Source organism: Peromyscus californicus, unplaced genomic scaffold, assembly GCF_007827085.1.
Source record: "Peromyscus californicus insignis strain IS unplaced genomic scaffold, ASM782708v3 Scaffold_4__1_contigs__length_199733344, whole genome shotgun sequence".
Classification (NCBI taxonomy): Eukaryota; Metazoa; Chordata; class Mammalia; order Rodentia; family Cricetidae; genus Peromyscus; species Peromyscus californicus.
Window position 1 is genome coordinate 58,902,866 of NW_026294562.1, and position 18,538 is coordinate 58,921,403.

The 18,538-nt window shown below is 52.2% G+C and overlaps 1 protein-coding gene across 8 annotated transcripts in view; it reads right to left on the reverse strand.

The window, feature by feature from the left end:
• Window positions 1-18,538, reverse strand: part of Shank2 (SH3 and multiple ankyrin repeat domains 2) — a 445,086-nt gene that overhangs the window by 260,801 nt on the left and 165,747 nt on the right. The window contains exon 1 of one of the 8 annotated variants that reach the window (XM_052712833.1): window positions 3,824-4,303. The exons of the other annotated variants lie outside the window; for them this stretch is intronic. Coding sequence (XP_052568793.1) covers window positions 3,824-3,860 — 37 coding nt within the window. The 5' untranslated portion in view covers window positions 3,861-4,303. Of the gene's footprint in view, window positions 1-3,823; window positions 4,304-18,538 lie in introns of those variants that run through there. 8 annotated transcript variants of the gene reach the window in all.

Consider the following 18,538-nt stretch of genomic DNA (forward strand, 5'->3'; position numbering starts at 1 on the left):
GGCCAGGTCTGCATGCATCCAAGCCCCCGTGCAAGCCACTGATGGGCCTGAAGGCTTGATGCAAGATCTGTTGCTGGGCTCCCCAAGGCCTGACTCACCCCCCGACATGAATGCAGAGGAACACTGAGGCACATGGAAGCTCAAGCCAGGACCTCGATGGAAGGGAGTCAGGGTCTGACCTTCCATCGGGCCAGCCCATGCCTTCAGCAGGAAGACACAGCCATGACACATGTAAGGATAGGCTTCCCTGTGTCACTAAGCATTAGGACACTGCATGGCGCAGGAGCATCCCCTAAAAACTTGAACTTGACCTCTGTGATGGGCAGACCTGTGTGCCCGAAGTTCATACACTAGGGTATAACCCGGGACCTTAGGATGTGGCCACATGTGGAAAGAGGTCCTTTATAGGGGTGACTACATTAAAATGGGTCACTAGGATGACCTCATGTGACAGCAATAATCAGAATCCAGAGATCAGGACCCAGACACACAGAGGACGACATAAGGTACAGAGAAGACATCATCTGTAAGCCACAGACAGACCTCAGGGAAGCAAGCCTGTGTTAAAACTTGGGCATTCAGCATCCAGGATGGGGAATGAGGGATATTTCATCTTTATGAACCACTCAGGCCTACAGCCTTGGTCACGGCTCTCCCAGCAAGGGAAGCCAGCCACTTCTGACCACCCCCCGCCGCCCCTCCAATCTCTTAGGTAGTCCAATCTCTTGGGTAGAGGAGCCCACAACACCTCAGAATCTTCCTTTCTCCTCCCAGCAAGTGGGGCCTGGCATCATGTGACCCCCCCTTCACTGAGTGTCTGTTTCACAGAGAGGTCTAGCCAGAGCTGGGTCCTCACACTCCTGAGACCAACATACCCAGGGACTCAGATAAGGCAAACCCAGGCACCTCAAGGGATGGTGTTCACACTGCAGTCACCCTGAGCATTCAGCTGCTTGGCCAGCAACAGAAATCGATCTCTACATTACAGAGCCTCCCAGGACCAGCCCTCCAGGCTGCAGGCACAGTAGATGCCCTCACCTTGATGGCCAGAGATACTGTGTATATCCTAGCCTCTTGATGCCCAGGGAAGCTTTGCTACAGGATTTCTGCCCCTAGATCCTTAAAGCTTGTACTGCCCAAGGCTAGGGCTCCATTCTGCAGACAGGACCCCGTGGAGCCAAAGAGAACCAGGGCTTCCAGGGGAACTGACCTGGGTAAGGACCCTGACATCAAAGGAGAAGCAGAACATCACAGTTTAGGACAGCCTATGGCATCAGCTGCACAAGGTCGGAAGTTAGAGGTGGGCACCTCAGAGCTAAGATGCCCGCTCCATTACAGAGTCCACAGCCTTCTACTCATCTGTACAGCAGGAGGATGAGGACATAAGTGGTACTAGAATTAGGTAGCTCGGACACAGTTCGTGGGAACAGAATGACTTTGGCAGACCTTATGGGGTCAGAGGTGGCTCTGCAGAGCTGACAGGGATAGAGGTGGCTCTGACGGAACTCACCGGGACAGAGGGCCCAGGTACAGCTCAAGAGGTGGCCCCGGCAAACTCACAAGGACAGAGGTGGCTCTGGAGGAACTCACCGGGGCCAGAGGTAGCACCAGCACTGCTCATGGGGACTGAGTGGCCTTGACATGCCCTCTAAGGACAGAGGTAGCCCCTGCATAGTTCACAGGGACAGAGGTGGCTCTGACAGTGCTCTTACAGGTCAGCACTGGACACTCCTCTTTTCTAGGAATCAGAGTGAGAGGGCAGGCGGGAAGCCACACAGCAGGGGAAGAAGGTGTTGGGCTCAGGGTCATTTGATATACAGAGGGAATCCTCATCCTTCCAGTGGACAGGGGCATGTCTCAGGTACCCTGCTTTCTTTGCAAGCTTTTGATGGGGGAAGATGCTCACCAAGCCTCCTGGCTATACGCTATCTCACTCCCAGTTTCTCCAGCATGTGACTCACAGGGGCTGGCCAGGAACAGACCAGCAGTACCAAAGGCTGATAGTGTCTGCTTTGGAGCCAAGAGCCTGTGCCTTTGAAGAGCTAGGCCCAGAGCCCCAGCAGCCCACCTCCAAAAGAACCATAGCTAGGTCAGGCCACCAAGTGTGACTGGCTGGGCACAAAGGAAACCTTGCTGATGGTGTTACCCCGAGTAGGACCTTGAGAAGTCTCAGAGTATTCACCATGGAGCCTATAATTGTTACCAACATGGGAGCCTGTGGTGATCTTGGGACTTACAGAGGTGGGGGACTTAAGAGGCCTTAAGGACAGGTGACCCCACAATCTCAGCAGGCCTCATCTGTCACTCACTGAGATCGGGGGCTGGCGGACTCTTTTGGTGTGAAAGCCAAAAGGCTGGCAGACATAGAGAGGATAAAATGGTCCCCGCACCTTGGGGCTTCCAGGAGTACCCCCTGGGTGAGGCACATGGAGGGTACCACACAGCTCCAAGACCCAGACATGCTGGCACCCCCGCGACTGTGCATCTGTAGAGTCACCCATCCCTAACAGTACAGTTGATTGCATCTCTGACTGTGTAACCAGTAAGGTATTAACACCCTTAATGGCAAAGTGAGTAGATATGGGGCAGGGGGACTAAGGTCCTGCCCACTGATAAGATACACTCTGTAGGAAAGGAAAGTCCATAGAAATAGAGAATAGAGATAGCATTACTTAATACACTAGCCCATGGCTGCGAATCATGCCATCCATGGGTTATAAAAATCGAAGTCCCACACGGTAAATTTGGGTAAGCCTCATGAGAAAAAGAATCGAGTCTATTCTATATCCATTCTGAAGGAAGGAGGGGGCAGGATGTCCTCACGCAGGCGAGGCCATGCAGGCAGGGTCATAGAATAAAACAGCCGGGACATTTATACACATTTCACCCCAAAGACCAGGCAAGTGAGTCAAATGGACCCACACAGGTGACATTAGGGTGAATGGTTTAATGAAAATCGCTTTGCTTAATAACCAAACCACACATCAAATTAGTTTCTAGGCTGCTGAAATACCTCTGGTGTTTAGCTCACAGTGAGCTTAGGTGGAAAGTGAGCTTTCTAATTTTCTTAAAGTCACCTCTTTGGAAACCTGGTTTCATCAGAGAAAGAGCTTGCCGTCTGACAAAACTCTGACTGGGACCATACACGAAAAGAATGTTTTTTTTTTTTTCATAAAAAGTGTTAAAAATAGCTTCTTTCCTGTCTGAAAATGATTAATATGCCACCCAACGGTTTCCTTCTTTCAGGCAATCTGCAAGCTCTTAGGTGGGTGGATATTTTCTTAGCCGTCTTACATGCATTTATTTATATAGTTTTTTTCTTCCCCACAATAAAATTCATACAAGGTATATAATAAAGAGGGATTCTTCGTGCACCCCATGGCTTCACAACCCAGGGACAGCCAGGCAGAACTGGCAACTGGCACTGGAAGAGGAGCATCCAGCCATGTGCCCTGACCCTCCTTAGCAGGTGCTCACAGCCTCCAGGTAACTGGAGGATGAAAGCCAAAACTTCTTTTATTTTCCCTAGGACCTAGTTTCCCAATGTGCCCTCTGGCACAGGCTCTCTGGATGAGATGTTCTGGAATGCAGTTCCACCAGAGGCTGGTGGCTTAGGAACACACTAAAATACAAAGGCACCTTCATCTGTGTTAATCTTCCAGACCTGGCTAGAGCCAAACCATATCACAAAGCTGGGGCAATTATTCCTTGAGCGATGAACCGCAACCAGCAATTTGGGGAGGCACCCAAGCCCCCTCTCCCCAAAGAAGCAGCCCACAGCTGCTCACTAGGCACCCCACGCTTCCTACAGCTTTCTCCTTACCTTCCTTCTTGGTGAAGGCATTTAACAAAGACTTCATTTTCCCTGTGACTTTGGCAGCGGTCCGCTCATTATATAACCCTCTCGGCGGGCAGGAAGGCTAGGCGCACAGCCCGGCCCCTCGGAGCTGGCGCGGCTGGGACCCGGCGAGCAGTGGCGGGCGTCTGGGCGCTCTGCAGCCCCGAGCATCGCTGGGCATGCCAGACCCAGCGTGCTGGTGACAAAGCCCACCCCATATTCTGTCTGTCAGCTGGGAAGCAACTGTGCGCAGACTGAGGCTGCTCTCAGAGCCGGCTACCTCTGGCGGCGATCCTCATGTGAGCAATGCCACTCTGCTGGGCGAGCAAGCAGGGCATCGGGAAAGCAGCACCACGCAGGGTTAACATGGAGCAGGCGACTGCGCGCAAGCTGGCGGCCAGGAGACACCGGGAGGCATTTGTGAGCCGGAGCCCCAGTTATCCAAGGAAACCCGGCTGCTGCCGGGCGCTCCGTGCGCCTGTGGCTAAATATAAAGTACTGTGCTTTTTCTTTTTTTCTTTCCTTTTTTTTTTTTTTTTTTTTTTTTTTTTTTTTTTTTTTTTTTTTTTTTTTACATTTTTAAAGAAGAAGCCAAGTCTATTTGTCAGCTAGCAGATGTGGTAAGAAAGTCAAGGGGGAAATATCCACATTTCAGACAAGCCAACAAAAGATCCCCAGAACCCGGGTAGGCATGCCAGGATTCAGGAATCCTGACAGTGACCTATTTCCCTTTGAAAGAATCAGACACAAGTAGCATTACTTCTCTGGCCCTCCCCATTCTAATAATGACCCTGGGAAAGCAGGGCTCCGCCTCCTGCCGCTTACATTTGCTTTTGGGGGGGAGGGGATAGGAAATAATAACTGGCAAGGTAGTCAGAGGTAAAGTACCCGATTTGGGGGCAGTTGGCAGAAGTGGGCCCTTCAGAGCTGTTTCCCCACATGTCTCTGGCATTCACACCCCAACAGAAGTCTAGGAGACGCAAGGGAAGATCTCCCCAACTGCTGCCTTGAGAAAGTTCTAATCTGTATAGCAAACAAAGGAGGGGGGCAGGTCTCACTGCTGTGCCCAGCAGTGGGTGGGATGGGGAATGATGGCCACACCAGGGTGAAGGTGCTTCCAGAGCAGGAGGGAGTATGAGGGTCAGCCACTGCACTGGGCTGCATCTGCCACTGGGGCACTAATTAAGTGTGAGCTTCTGCGGTTGCTAAGAGAACAGCTTCCCAAACCTGGGGGCTGGGGGTGGGAGGGGGAAGGAAAAGGAAGAGATAGGAAAAAGCAACTGGAATCCTGAATTCAATTCCATATGGCTGACACAGTTTACATCAACAAAAATGGCGGTGTAAGGAAGAGGAGGCTGGCATGCCTAGGCAGTGGCACCTTCCTTCCTAAGCGCGCTCAGGATGGCCGATGCTGTGCCAGGCGTTGTCTGGGTTCTGGGAAGGAAGAGACTGCGCCTGATTCACTATGTGTGTCTGCGTGTGAGCTTCGTGTCGGCTGAGCATTTAAACATCATCTCCATTGGGCCCACACGGTTCGTCAGCCATGTCAAAACCGCCCAGGTGACATCCTCCCCTGTAGCATCACAGACGGTGGCATCAAAACGGCTCCTGAGACTTGTGCTGGCTTAGAGATGGAGCTACTGTCTAGTGCTCCCCACCACATCATGCACGTGGCTTCCGTGGCCACTTGGACCTTCTGGGCAAGGTTGAGCAGCTTCCAGGAGGACCTCTGCCCATAGTATCACCCATGAGCATGCATCTTTTAAGAATGAACTAAAGATAGGGTAGGAAAGCTTCAACATGGAGGTTTCTAGATCATCATGGAACACCAGCTAGTGGCCAGACCGGGGTGGTGACAGCAGTATCTACAAATACAGGAAGCCCCACTCCTGAGGCCAGGGACCCTGCCAGTCATGCCCCCAAGCACATGGGCTCAGGGGACTCGCAGAGTTCTGGGAACTCTCTGGGATACCAGCGATGCTCAGCGCTTGCTCCATCTGTTGGGGATCGATATCTTCCAGAAAGCGCAAAGCTGCACCCAAGCCAAGTTTCCCTGCCACCCACTGCTCTGGCAACTCCGTGGCCACTGTGTGGTGCAGAGAGTGTGTGCCCACAACTGTATTGTGAAGCTAGAGGCCAGGCTTTGAGCCAGTCACATCCTTGCCCCCCACCCTTGAAGATCCTACATCTGACAGTGACCTTCGGTGGAGGTTGTAGGAGAAGGCTTCTTCCCAAGAAGGTTATGAGACACCCTATACCTTTTCTGAATGAAGGAGATGACAGAACATGACAGAACTTTTTTTCCACACTGGGTCTCTGGCCTCAGATATGTCAAAAGACTGAGGGACAAGCAGGTCCCTGTCCCATCTTCCCTAGAGCAGAACCCCAAACTCTAGTAAGGCAGGAGTGTCACATGGCCCAGATACAAAGTCCCCAGCTGCCATCACCACCAGCCATATAGGAGGTCGCTGCTCCTTTGGGTGCATTTGCTCACAAGTAGAAACAGTGTGGAAATGTGCAGGGCCCTGGGCTGTCCAAGGAGAAGAGCTGGGAATTTTCCCAAGCAGACCCATGTCTCTATCCAGCTCCCTCAGTGCCAACCAGCCCAGACCCTGAGTTCAGTGTCCCGTCAGGCTGTGGAGAGTGGGTGGTGCCGGTCAGGAGAGCAACAGGTGCAGGACACAGATGGCACTTACAGGGAGGGGAGATAGCCAGGCTATGGCTATCTATGGTGGTGTGACAAAGGACCTGTGCTGTACCCCCCCCCCACACACACACACCAAAGGATGCTCTCTTCAGACACCTTTCGACAGGTTTTTTTCTTTACCCACTGGAGTGTGGGCTACCTATCAGAGGCTGTACCCCCAAAGAGAAATGGTTCTCCTTCACCCAGCAGCCATCCACTGCTAATAGCCCTCGACCTGGAAGGGCGCTCATGAGCTCCTTCCCATCCACACTGGCATCTTGGCTAGCTTGGCCTTGTGCTGGTCTTACACGGGCACTCACAGCTGTTGCGAGTTCACGGAACAACAGCTGTGCCATGTCTAAAAGACAGCATTTCTCAGGACTCCATACATCCTCCAGTTAAACATTCTTTCCACTCTTCCTTCCAATGCTCCCTGAGCCTTGGTGGTGGTGGTGGTGGTGGTGGTGGTGGTGGTGGTGGTGGTGGTGGTGGTGGTGGTAGGGGGTGCAGAGAGGTTGTAACAGAGGTCCCATGTAGGGCTGAGTTTTCAATGTCACTTATTCTCAGCACTGACCGGTTATGACTTTGCATTTACCACCATCCACTGCTAAAAGAAACTTCGTGGACAAGGCTGAGGGCAGCCCAGATTAGAGCTGGGGTAACCCTGTGTTGTGGCTGTGGCAAGTGGGACTGCAAGCAGGTGGGCTGGGGACTGTGTGAGTACCTGTGTGACCTGGACAGACAGACTCCTGTGTACTCAGCCTGGGACAGGCTCTGCTGTGGAGAACTGGGGGTGTCTCATAGTACACTCTGAGAATTCCTGCTCGGGGAGTGGGCCACTTCTGATATAGCCCTCCTATTGTGCTGTCCTTGAATAACCCCAGCAACAAAGAGGTCTCTACCTGTATGCGGTGATTCATGCTGTCAGAGGAAGGTCATGGCACTCCTACCCTAAGGAGATATTAGCTCTGTACCCCACCCCCCACCATGAATCTCTCCTCTTGGCTTCAGACAACAAACAAACACAGGGTGTTTATTTTATCCCTCATCTTATGATGCTACTGCAGCTTGTGGCCTCCCAGCATGCCCGGCCGGCAGGACACCAGCCGTAAACAACAGTGTGAACAAAAAGCCCATGGTAAGCAGCCCTGGTATGGCTTACACTGCTGTGGCTCTGTGCTTACAAGTCTGTCAACAGACTGCGAGCCCAGCCCCTCTTCTCCTAGTACAGACCTGCCCACTCCTGGGGTCTTTAATCCTCCTGACTATGAGGACTCAGGTCCCCAGTGCTGACCCAGGCTTCTCCGGAAAGTTGGGGTGGTATTGACCGAGGGTGGTAGCAAGCCTGCAGACCTCTGGGAACCACTGGTACCATCTTTAAGGAAGCAGAAACTACGGAGCAGGGAATTAAAAATTAAAATTAAGGGAGACATGAAATCCAAAAGCTGTTTCTCTTCAAGACTGCTAGAGACTCTTTGCTCACAGTAAGTTTTCTTATGGTGGGGTCTGAGATTTCTGGAATGTTCTGGAAGCATCCCCATGCTGCGGTTTCTGAGAGCAGCCACAGAACTCTCTGGAGATTTGCGGAGGTTGTGCAAGGTACCTGGGTCCTGGAAGTGTGCCTGCTTCAGCACTGCACCCCCCCCCCCCCCCCGTTTTCCTCTTTTGCCTTTAGTGACAGGGTCTCACTGCATAGCACAACCTGGCCTGGAACTCACCATCCTCCTGCCTCAGCCTCCTGAGTGTGCATCCCTCACATCTATAAGCTTTCCCTCCACCAACCTGATTTTATTCTGGATGATGTAACAGGGGCCGTGCATGATGTACCAATGGCAAAGAGCAGGAGCCTAGAAACACAGCCATGGAGCGGTCTACCTGAACTCCAGTCCTGTAGGGAGGCGAGTATCATCAGTGTGTCTGGGACCACTCAATGTCCGTGCATACTTGGAAAAAAAAAATCAGCTCGTGCCCCCCACCCCCGGAATCAGTTTTCAGGAGGACAGTCACCCCTGAATGAGCCCCAAACCACCAGTATCTCTCCACTCCACAGCCTGCATGGCCAACAGCCTGCATCCCTACACCCACCCTGGCCATGGGACTTCCTCTCAGAGACTCACTAAGCCCTTCATTTCCATGTCTTTTGACAGCTGCCTGACAACAGGCTGAAAATAATTTTACTTCTTGTACAAAAAAGGCTCTCCGTGCATCAGAACATTCTGAGGCTCTCAAGTCCTGGCAGGGAGGATATGGCAGGTGCTACCAGCACGTGGTGAGACTCGGAAGTGCTTACTGCTGAGGACGAGCGTGTCTCCCCTCTCTGTGGCTTCAGTGGGGGGGGGGGTGTGGGAGCCAGGCGGTGTGGGCTGAGGCACTGTCCTCTGCAGCCATGGGCTGGCTGGTCAGGCACTCCCTCAACCCTCAGTTTCCCCACCAGCAGAACTGGAGTAATTTGGCCATTCCCAGTACTTGGCTGTGGGGTGACCTGAGTCCATGTTTGCAGGGCAAAGCAAAATGTCACCGCATACAGCACTTTGGAGAAGAACCACCCAGTGGTTCTTCTTCTTCTTCAGTGAGGCTCTGACTCCAGAAAAGCCAACCCCCTCTTTGTACTTCTGTTTCTATATAAAAAGATGTTCCCAGAGCTGCCTCATGAAAGGTGGCAAGGGTTCAAGTGTACTGCTATTTGCAACAGTACTGTCAGCAACGGCTGAGTAATGTGGGTCATTAGAACATGTGTAACGGAACCCGAGGACATGACTCACTCGATATAGTGTTTGCTTAGGATGCACAAAGCCCTGGGTTCAATCCCGAGCACAGCACAAACCAGGCACGGTTGATATCATTTACACCTGCAATCCCAGTACTCAGGAGATGAAGGCGGGTGGATCAGGACTCCAAAGTGATCCTTAACTACACAGCAAGTTGGAGTCCGGACAGGGCTACGTGATACCCTGCTTCAAAACAACTGCAATAAGATCCCAACCAAACCAAACTACAAGTCAGCAGGTAGAAAGGTGGTGGGCAATCCCCTCCCCCACACTGAAAGACATACACTCTCCTTAGCATGTCCAAATGCCTCCGCTATCATTGGGGGCGTTACCCCCTCCAAGACACCTCCCTGGCTGACCCCGCCATTGGAGACCTGTCCCTCAGGATTCCCGGTGCAGCAGTCAGCTCTCTGGGCTTTTTGAGGTGCTAGGAGATGCCAGTGTTTCCTCTTCCCCTGCAAACTGGGAGTTGGGGGTTCCCAACAGACTAGAGTAACAGCCAGCCCATTGCTGTGCCCCACCCCCACCCAGGGCTTGAGCTGAGGTATGACACACTGCCACACCAAGCAGCTGCTTGGGGACCTGGGAAGGCCTGTGCAAGAGGGCTCTGAGGATGTCCCTATTTTTGTCACTTGAACAGAAGCACCAGAACTCAGTTACCAGAGTCCTCACAGTGTCTACAGAGCTCTCTGAGGCCTTATATTGCTTGCTGCGAGGAAACCAGGGCCGGTCCTTAGCTTCTAATGCCAGCTGGACTCACCTCTCTGATTCTCAGTATGCAGAAGTAGAACCAGGTTCCACATGGAGTCTACTTGGTGCCACTGCTTCTGACTTCCTGCCAAATCTGCAGACTGCAGGGTAGATGTTCTGCCAAGACTTTCACAGGTGGCTGGACCCCAAGCTGGCAGCAGGGTCCTAGGTCTGTCCCCCAGCTAACCATCATATCCTTTCCAGCACCATCACCCCTACCTCCTGGGCTACAGTGTCCTTACTAACAACCAAGGCTCTGGTTGAGGAAGCCTAGGAGTTTGGATCCAAGTCCAGACTATCCTCAAGGTCCCTGGCAGCTAGAGGGAAAACTGGTCCAGGGACCCTGAGTACATCTCTTACATCTAGAACAAGACTTCCTGGGTTCAAGTGTTACTCAGAGAACTGCATTAGCTGCAGAAAGTCTTTGAGCCCCAGAACTCTGCACCAGCAAATGTACTTTTGGGAACTATGCAGAGGTGGGTTATCTGCCGAGCATAGAGCTCCCACATTGCCCATAGAAGCTGTCACATGATCACAGGTAAAGCTGGACATGGCTGTTCATCACCGAGGTTACTGTGAAGATGTGCTGGGGACAGGCCTCAGAGTATACTAGGGGTAGGTTTCAAGGCCTCTAGGTCTCCCTAGAAAGCTGAGTGGCCACTGTAAATGACAGGGGGCAGTTTAACTAGGCACTCACCGAGGACAGGATAGTGTTCCCTCAGACACCCCAGGAGCCTCTGCTAGAGAGACCTGCCTCAGCCAGCACAAGGCTATGTTCTGAGGATGCACTGAGGTGGGTATTGAGGGCATGCTGGGTGTGTGCATGAGGCTCCATGCTTCCCTCCAACACAGGCCAGAGACCTCAAGACGCAAAGCCTCCTCCACCCCATGTGGTACCACCAGAGGAGAAGAAAATACAGCTAGTCAGACTTCTCAGTCTCTGTGGCACAGCACACCCTGATGCTCTGAGGTGATCTTTACTTTCCCATCTAAGCCTCCCGAGGTTCTGCTCCACGGGTCCTTATTCCAAGGGAGGAGGGCAAGGTAGAGGGAGACAGGGCTACAGAGGCAGGGGAGTACCTGAGCTGTTTTCAACATTGGCGTAGGGGCTGCTCTGTTCCCTGGTCTAACAGAGGGAGCTAAGAGGACTAGGAGAAGCTCCAGAGGGTCTCAGTGACCCACCAGACCCCAACTCCACCAAATGCCAGAAAGGAAATGTACAAGGTGTAGGACGCTTGGCTGGCAGGTCTGACTGGAGCAGGGAGGCAGAGGCAGATGCAACTGGGCATGTAGGGGTCAGAGCCCTAATCTTCTAGCCCATCTCCACCAAACTAAAGTCAGCAGACCTCGCTTCCTTTCCTCGTAGCTTCAGATAACTGCAATTTAAATATTAGTAGGCAAAGTATCTCCATCTCATGATAATTGGTGAATGAGTCATACCCACATAAATAAGGCCAGATATTAAAAGGCGTCTCAGCAGTAACATGGGGTTAGCTTTGCACAAAGATGTGGGTGTCTGCGGCGTCTGCACCGTTCCTGGCAGGAGCCACTGAGGGGCTCAACTTTTGGAAGATGGATGGCAGCTGGGGTGACTGGTCCGCCAAGGAGCAGACTTCGGAACCAGCCTGGGCCTGGCTGGGTTGGACGGGCGCTGAGGGACCGGGTGGGAACTAGGGAAGAGCCTCTTGCATGTAACCTGGCAGTGCCTTGGGCTATGTGTCCAGGACCACAGCTAGTGCAGGGCCTCTGGGCCTGAGGTGGGCTGACTAGAGAGAGGTAAGAGAGATCGGGATACATTCTGGAAGGATCCTGGCTGTCAAATGGTGCCCTACTGGCCAGGCCTGCCTTGCCCTGCCTACTCAGGAGCTCTGCCCTTGCCCCCTAAGGCTGGTAAAACTCACTTCCCAACCCCATTCTGGATTCAAACATCATCTCCACTTTTCCCCTGGACCCAGCCAGCACCTTTTTATCAGGCCCAGTCTTCTCCCATATAGGTCTGTCTCCGAGCCTGGAAGCTTCTGGTGGACAGAGAACATGGGTCAGGTTTCTGGCTTCTACCTGGAGCAGAAGACCCCACCTGTTTGACTCCCTCCCAGGAGAGCCCCAGAGTCCTGTCTTTCTGCAGGAACCCCTCCCCCAAGATGGAAGGACGCCCGAAGGTCCCCTGTAGACTTCAGAGAGACAAAGATAGCTGTCTGCAGGGAGTAAGCCAATTACCAGCAGCGCTGATTAGCAGAGGACAGTCCTCAGCCTGGGAGCCAAGTCCATGCAGCCGCCCTCCTTCCCCAGCCTCCAGCCCTGATGGGTCCTTCTGTCCAGTTCATAACATTTGAGCCTGGGGCTAGCAGACAGGCATCCTGGGTCAACGTGTGGCCCAAAGTGGGATGCCAAGGTACAGTTTCCTCATCTGAAGAGAAGGGAGGTGTCCCCGCCCCCAGCTCAGCCTTGCCTCCTAAGGTCCCTGGGTATCCTGTGGGACAGAAAGCCTGGGAAGGGCTTTAAGATCCAGAGAGACTGGACTCACCCTCAGCCTTTCTGGAGATGGGGAGCGGGCACTGAGCCCACCCAAACTGTGTAGCTCAGCATTTTCCCGTCACAAGCATGTGGCATGGGCTGCTTGCCACTAGCCTCCTTGGCAGGAAGCCTTATGAGGTAACCCAGGGACTCCAGAGACTCAGGCAGGTATTCCTCTACATGTCCAGCATATAATCAGGTACCTGCAACCTGCCCAGGGCTGCATGATAGAGAGCTGACCCTCGCATGGCTTGCCTGCTTCTCCATATGGGACACACAGGCCCAGCTCTTGGCTACTAAGCAGAATGGAGGCTTCCTGGCCACCATTGTTCTGGCTGGACTCTCAGGGGCCTCTCGGGAGGACTTCGCCTGTAGAGCTACCCTGGCCTACACAGCCAGTTTCCTCCTCATGGCTCCGCACCACATCCTGGAGAATAAAGCTGGACTATAGGAGCCAGGGCCACGCTGAGGGACCACTGTGGCTGCATGACACCAAGCACCAGCCCCCCACACAGCAGCTGAGACCATCAAGTGTAGCGAGGGCAACCTGGCCTCCATACTGCAGGTTGACACCCCCCAGTTCGTGTGCTGAAGCCCGGATGCTTTGTGCGCCGGTACCGTAGATAGGGATGTTGGAGAAGGTTAAGGTTAGAGCCTACGAAGGAGGGGGTTCATGATTCATGGTCTTATAAGATGAGACCCCAGAGAGGATCTTTCTCCCTCCACTTCTGTGCCATGTGGTTCCCAGCCTCTCTAACCGTCAGCTGAATAACCCTCATTTTTTTCTTTATAAAGTTAACTTGCCTCCGGCATTTCGTTAGTAACACAGACAAGCTACTACAGAAACCGTCTTATGTTCCGTTCTGGCCATTCGTTATTTTCCTTTCATTGCATGTATCAGAAATGGAAGTCATATTATTTAAGAATTCATACCACCTTTCTTGCTCAGCAAAGGGTCTGTCTTACTCACCATTGTACCGAGCCCAGCTCCCTTCAAAGATGAGCAAGTGGATAAAATGAAGGCTTTCGCACCTCATCCTGGGCTTTACGAGTAACTGAGCCCTTCTTTATGTAAGCTAACTGTTTCTAGAACTCTTCACACCATGAATATTCCTTCCTGTACTTGGAGCCTTCTGGAAGGTGTAGGGTGGAGGAGGTCATCCTTGTTCTGGGTAAGCCCACTGCCTGGCATGGCAGGCACTAGACAACAGATGTAGGTGTCTGGCAGAAGCAGCGTGAGGGAGGAAAGGCTTATCCGGCCTCATCAGTTTGGGGTACAGTCCCTCCTGGTGGGGAAGACACATCAGCCGGAGTGTGGGGCAGTGCTCACATGCCGTCCACAATTAGGAAGCTGAGAGAGATGAACGTTGGTGCTCAGCTCGCTGTCTCCTTTTCATTCAGTCCTGGGCCCCGACACTTCTAGGGTGGGTTTTCCTCCCCAGTCAAACCTCTCTGAAAAAAATCTTCCAGATCCACATGGAGGTGTCTCCTCGATGACTCTGTCCACACTGATGATCAAGATCAATGCTCACACACGGCAAATGCTCTCTCTCCCTCTTTGTGTGTCTGCTGACTTCCAATTCCATATTGAACACTGTATCAGCTGCTGCACAAACTGGGTTCTGTTATCTTCCTCTGAAGAGTGATGAGGTTTTCTAGCAGTAAATACAATCACTGGTGGGATGTCCTGTCCCATGAAGGCTGTTACAGGGTTCTTCTGGAGAGGTCTCTACTGCTTTGGTCTTGGGATGAGTTCTGACTCTGATCTCCCTTCTAGGGTTCCTGTAGACAGGTCAAGGCAGGTCTCACCTCTCCACTGTTGCCTCTGCAGTGGAAACCCCTGATATCTCCCTGGACTCTTCAAGTTTAAGTTCCTACTTTGCATTGGACCCTTCAATTCTTACCCTGCACACATACAGTGGCTCAGAAGCCTGTCAGAGATTGGAGGGAAACTGGGTGCATATTTTTGGGGTGTTCCTTTTTCTAGGAACTTCCCCCTTCTACTTCTAGCCACCTAGACAACTCTGACCCCAAAGTCCGAACTCTGAATCCTTGAGCCGGTGAGACTCCACTATCCATCAGGCTTTCTCCTGAGGGCTTCCCTTCCCTCAGGAGCCCAGTACCTCTATTTCTATCTGCTTAGGTCTACTCAGGAGTGGTAAGTGGCATGTATGCACACCTCATCACTGTTCCTAGAGAGAAGGTTATCTGATATGAGCGACTTGGCCTCCAACCACAGAGGCAGGAAGAGAAACGGCCTTCCCAGGGCCTCTGGTCCTACCATGAGGTTTCTTATACCACCAGGAAAGAGTACAGCCATGGAAGGGATTTTCCTGCAACAAACGAATCTAACTACTGCCTATCCAAGGGCCCTGGGAGACCAGAGGTGGGGACTAGTGGAAAGGAGATCTTGCTATTCAGATCACCATGCCTGTCAATCAAAGCCTCTACGGTGGGGCAGGGACTGTCTCTCAGCTGGTGAAGTACTTGTCCAGCATGCTCAAAGCCTTGGGTTCCATGCTCAGTAGAAACCAAAGGTAGTAGTACATGCCTGTAATTATAGCACTTGGGAGGTGGAGGCAGGAAGACCAGGAGTTCAAGGTCATAATCAGCTATACAGAGAATTTAGGGCTAGCCTGGGCTAAAGGAGATTGAGGTACAGAGACACCCAGAACACAAAATGCTCTTGAAGTTTTGGGGAACTAGTTCTGGAACTCAAATCAACTTCTCCTTCCTGGATCCAAACACCTGGGTGTATTTTGGAAGCTAAAGAGGCACCATGACTGATTTAACCTCAAAGTGAATCCATTCCAGGACTGCACTTGTGGTCTGGATAATATTAGATACTACTGGCCTCAGGAAAGCCCTGAAGCCCAGGGAGGAACAGGGGATACTGGGAGGATTGATCAGCACCTTGCACAGTCAGGAACTGAAGGCAGGAGAGCACATGCCCACATGGTTACAGACCCATACTAGGTGGTGCTGTGGGATGGACTTCATTACTGAAACTCTGGCCCCAGGCTCCCTGCAGTGGCTTCCCGTAGCAGAGCTAGACTCCCTTCCACCATCATGGGATGTTACGCTAAGAAACCACTGCACAGAGAAGCTATTGGGTAGACTCATTATGGCTCACCCAGAAGCCTACACACACTACACAGTAGGAAGCCAGACAAGCTGACAGACACCTGTGTGTGCTCCTGATACATCCACTGCTGTGTGGGAGTCCTGCTTCATGCAGGGGCTGAAATACTCTCTAGAAGGGCCCCAGAGATGGTCTGGAGGCTCAAGGCCAAGGCAGTGACTGTGGGAGGTCTTGCAGGGCACCTATCCAGGTTTGTCTTGTGACAAGGATTAGTTGTGTCCTTGAACCAAGGTCCTTATTCCCTCTAGGCCTCTTGATCTTCATGGGTAAGTGAGACTTAAGTGGCACGTTGTGTAAAGTCCCTTCTGGCTTTAGGAGCCACGGAGAACTGGGCACAGTGGTAGGTTTGCAGAACTGTGCCAGGAGCTTGCATACACTCCTGGTAGTCCATCCCCCACCCAGCTAATGGAACCCTAGGGTTGAAGAGCATATAACTTGAGTTTTATAAACACTGACTCCTCCATGCTTCTAGGAGAAGAAGCCAAGACATCCCTAAAGCTGAAAGAGACACTGCTGGGAGGCCTGGGAGAGAGGCACCCAGCAAGATCCAACAGTCAGGTGAGGGGTGTCCTGTATGGGATGCTACCGGAAGTTCTCCCTTTAGGCACACACTCCTTACCAGCCTTCCAAGGAGAGTCTACGAGGAAAGGCTGTAGTCAAACAGAAGCATCTCACAGGCAATTGTTACAAGGAGGATGCATGCCGCCCAGGGATACTCTAAAAACACACATTAGGAGGGACATCTTCAGAGGTTGTCTTAGACTCACTGGTGCATTGGTACTGGGTCTGGGCCAGGTCACTCTCATGGGGTCTGAGGGGGATGGCCCTGGCATGGGGTCCTGCTCACTTGCATAGAGATAGGATGCAGTAGGAAGAGTACCCTGGCATGGAAAATGACAGAGGCAGAGTCTGTGTCATCTTGTCCCCCTCTGACAGCAGTTGAAGCTGTGGGCAGGCAGAGGAGACTTTCCGTCTCTATGGCTGCATTTCACCCTGCACCGAGGGTTTTTAGAATGGTTGGGCTAGGGTGGCCTCTGCCACTTTTCCTGATAACATTTTGGAATCCTGATGAGGTGTCCATTCCATGGGCCTCAGCCTGCCCCAGCAGGTGTTGGACATGAAGGAAGAGATCTAACAAGTTGTAGATTACAGGTGTATGCTCAGAGCAGGGGCCAGAGCCTCGGGCTCTCAGGTACTGCGGCACATGGGACATTCCAGTGGTGAGTCACAGTTGGCACTGAAGGTAATATTTCATGGGTGCTGGAGAGGCCCACAGAGAAAACTGAACAAGTTTTTGAGGCCTAGGAAGACTGTTTAAATGGGGGTGATGTTATACACAGAATTTTGAACCCCCCAAATTAATATTTTTGAATCTCTGACTAGTACATTTGGAACAAGACCCTTTACAGGTGTGAGTGGGTTAGACCGGGTCCTTGTCACATATGATCAGGGTCCTTCTATGAAGAGGAGGTCAGGACAGGGACATACAGACGACAGCTACATGAGGACACGGGGAGAAAACACTATGAGCCTAAGAGAGGCTTCAGGAGGAGTCAGGCCCCAAGCCTCAGTCTTCCAACTTCTGGGATAAAGGATGACGGCCATGCACAGTTGAAGACCCCAGCCAAGCGCTTTTTCCGACAGCCCAGGCAGAGCGAGGAGTACACACATACTCCTCTAGGGTGTGTGGTTCATTGCCTCTGAGGTGAGACTCTGGTCCTGGACTTGGCGCTGAAGCCAAAAGCTGGACTTCCTCTTCATGAGCTATACTCTTCACACCCATCTTGGGTAGGTGGCCTCATCCCATTCTACCTCATCTTGAAGACATAGCCCAGTGCTTCTGCACCAACAGCACAGGTCCTCATGGGGTGAAAGCTCCCAAGGACATAAGCCTGCACACCTCGCCTATCTATAGCCAGCCCTTCTTCCAATCCCAATGTTCTGGCTGATGGGGCCTCCACTACATCAGTCCCACTCCTTTATACTCTGCTTATCCCAACACCCCAAGGAGTGCTCCATTTTTCTATCTGGGTCAGCAGCACAATCCAGGAAGCGCACTCTCCTTGCTCACTGCCACCTGATGTGGCTACACATTTGTCGCAAGGAGATAGGGGAGGGGCATGAAGTTTTCTGCCCCTGAACGCGGTCCTGCTGGTATTATCAAGAAGGTGGTTAAAATGTGGTGAGAGCTTCTGCACCTGACATAGCCCCATGTACAGCACGGGACAACTCCAGCACCTGCAGAGGGACAGACCTTGAAGTCTGCCTTTCCTTCCCTCACAGCCAAGAGCTCTTGGCCCCATGCCATAGCTCTGTGCTGTCCCGGGTGACATTATATAATGTCCCTAGAGGCTTCTTTGCTGTCCTTTTCAGGCCAGGTTCCTCAGAGCTGGGTGAGATGCAATTGGACTCTTTGTTTGATCAGTAGCATGGCTGGGACATCTTTGTGCCTGTGGCGTTTGCTTCTCTGTGTCCGTCCTTTTCTCAGAAGGAAGCTGCAGGCCAAAGGGCCTGAATGTGCCCATGGTTAGGGCAATCACTCTCCTGAAAGAACTAATCAGCCACTAGGAGTAAATTTTCTTAAAAAAAAAAAAAAAAGTATTCCAGAGAGGCAGCATTGGAATTTCTGCAGGAGTCTCATACCAGGGAAGGGGGAACTTGTCTCCCAGAGAGATCTCACAGAGTTCTGAGAACTTGTCAGACCACCTTGCAGGAGAGACTGGAGCTAACAGTGATGGGTCAGTGATGGGCAGGACCACACCTTGACCAGGACTGCTTAGGAATGCACACCTCCTGCCCTCTGTTTAAGCCTGAACCTCATGTCTGGACCCTGAAGACAG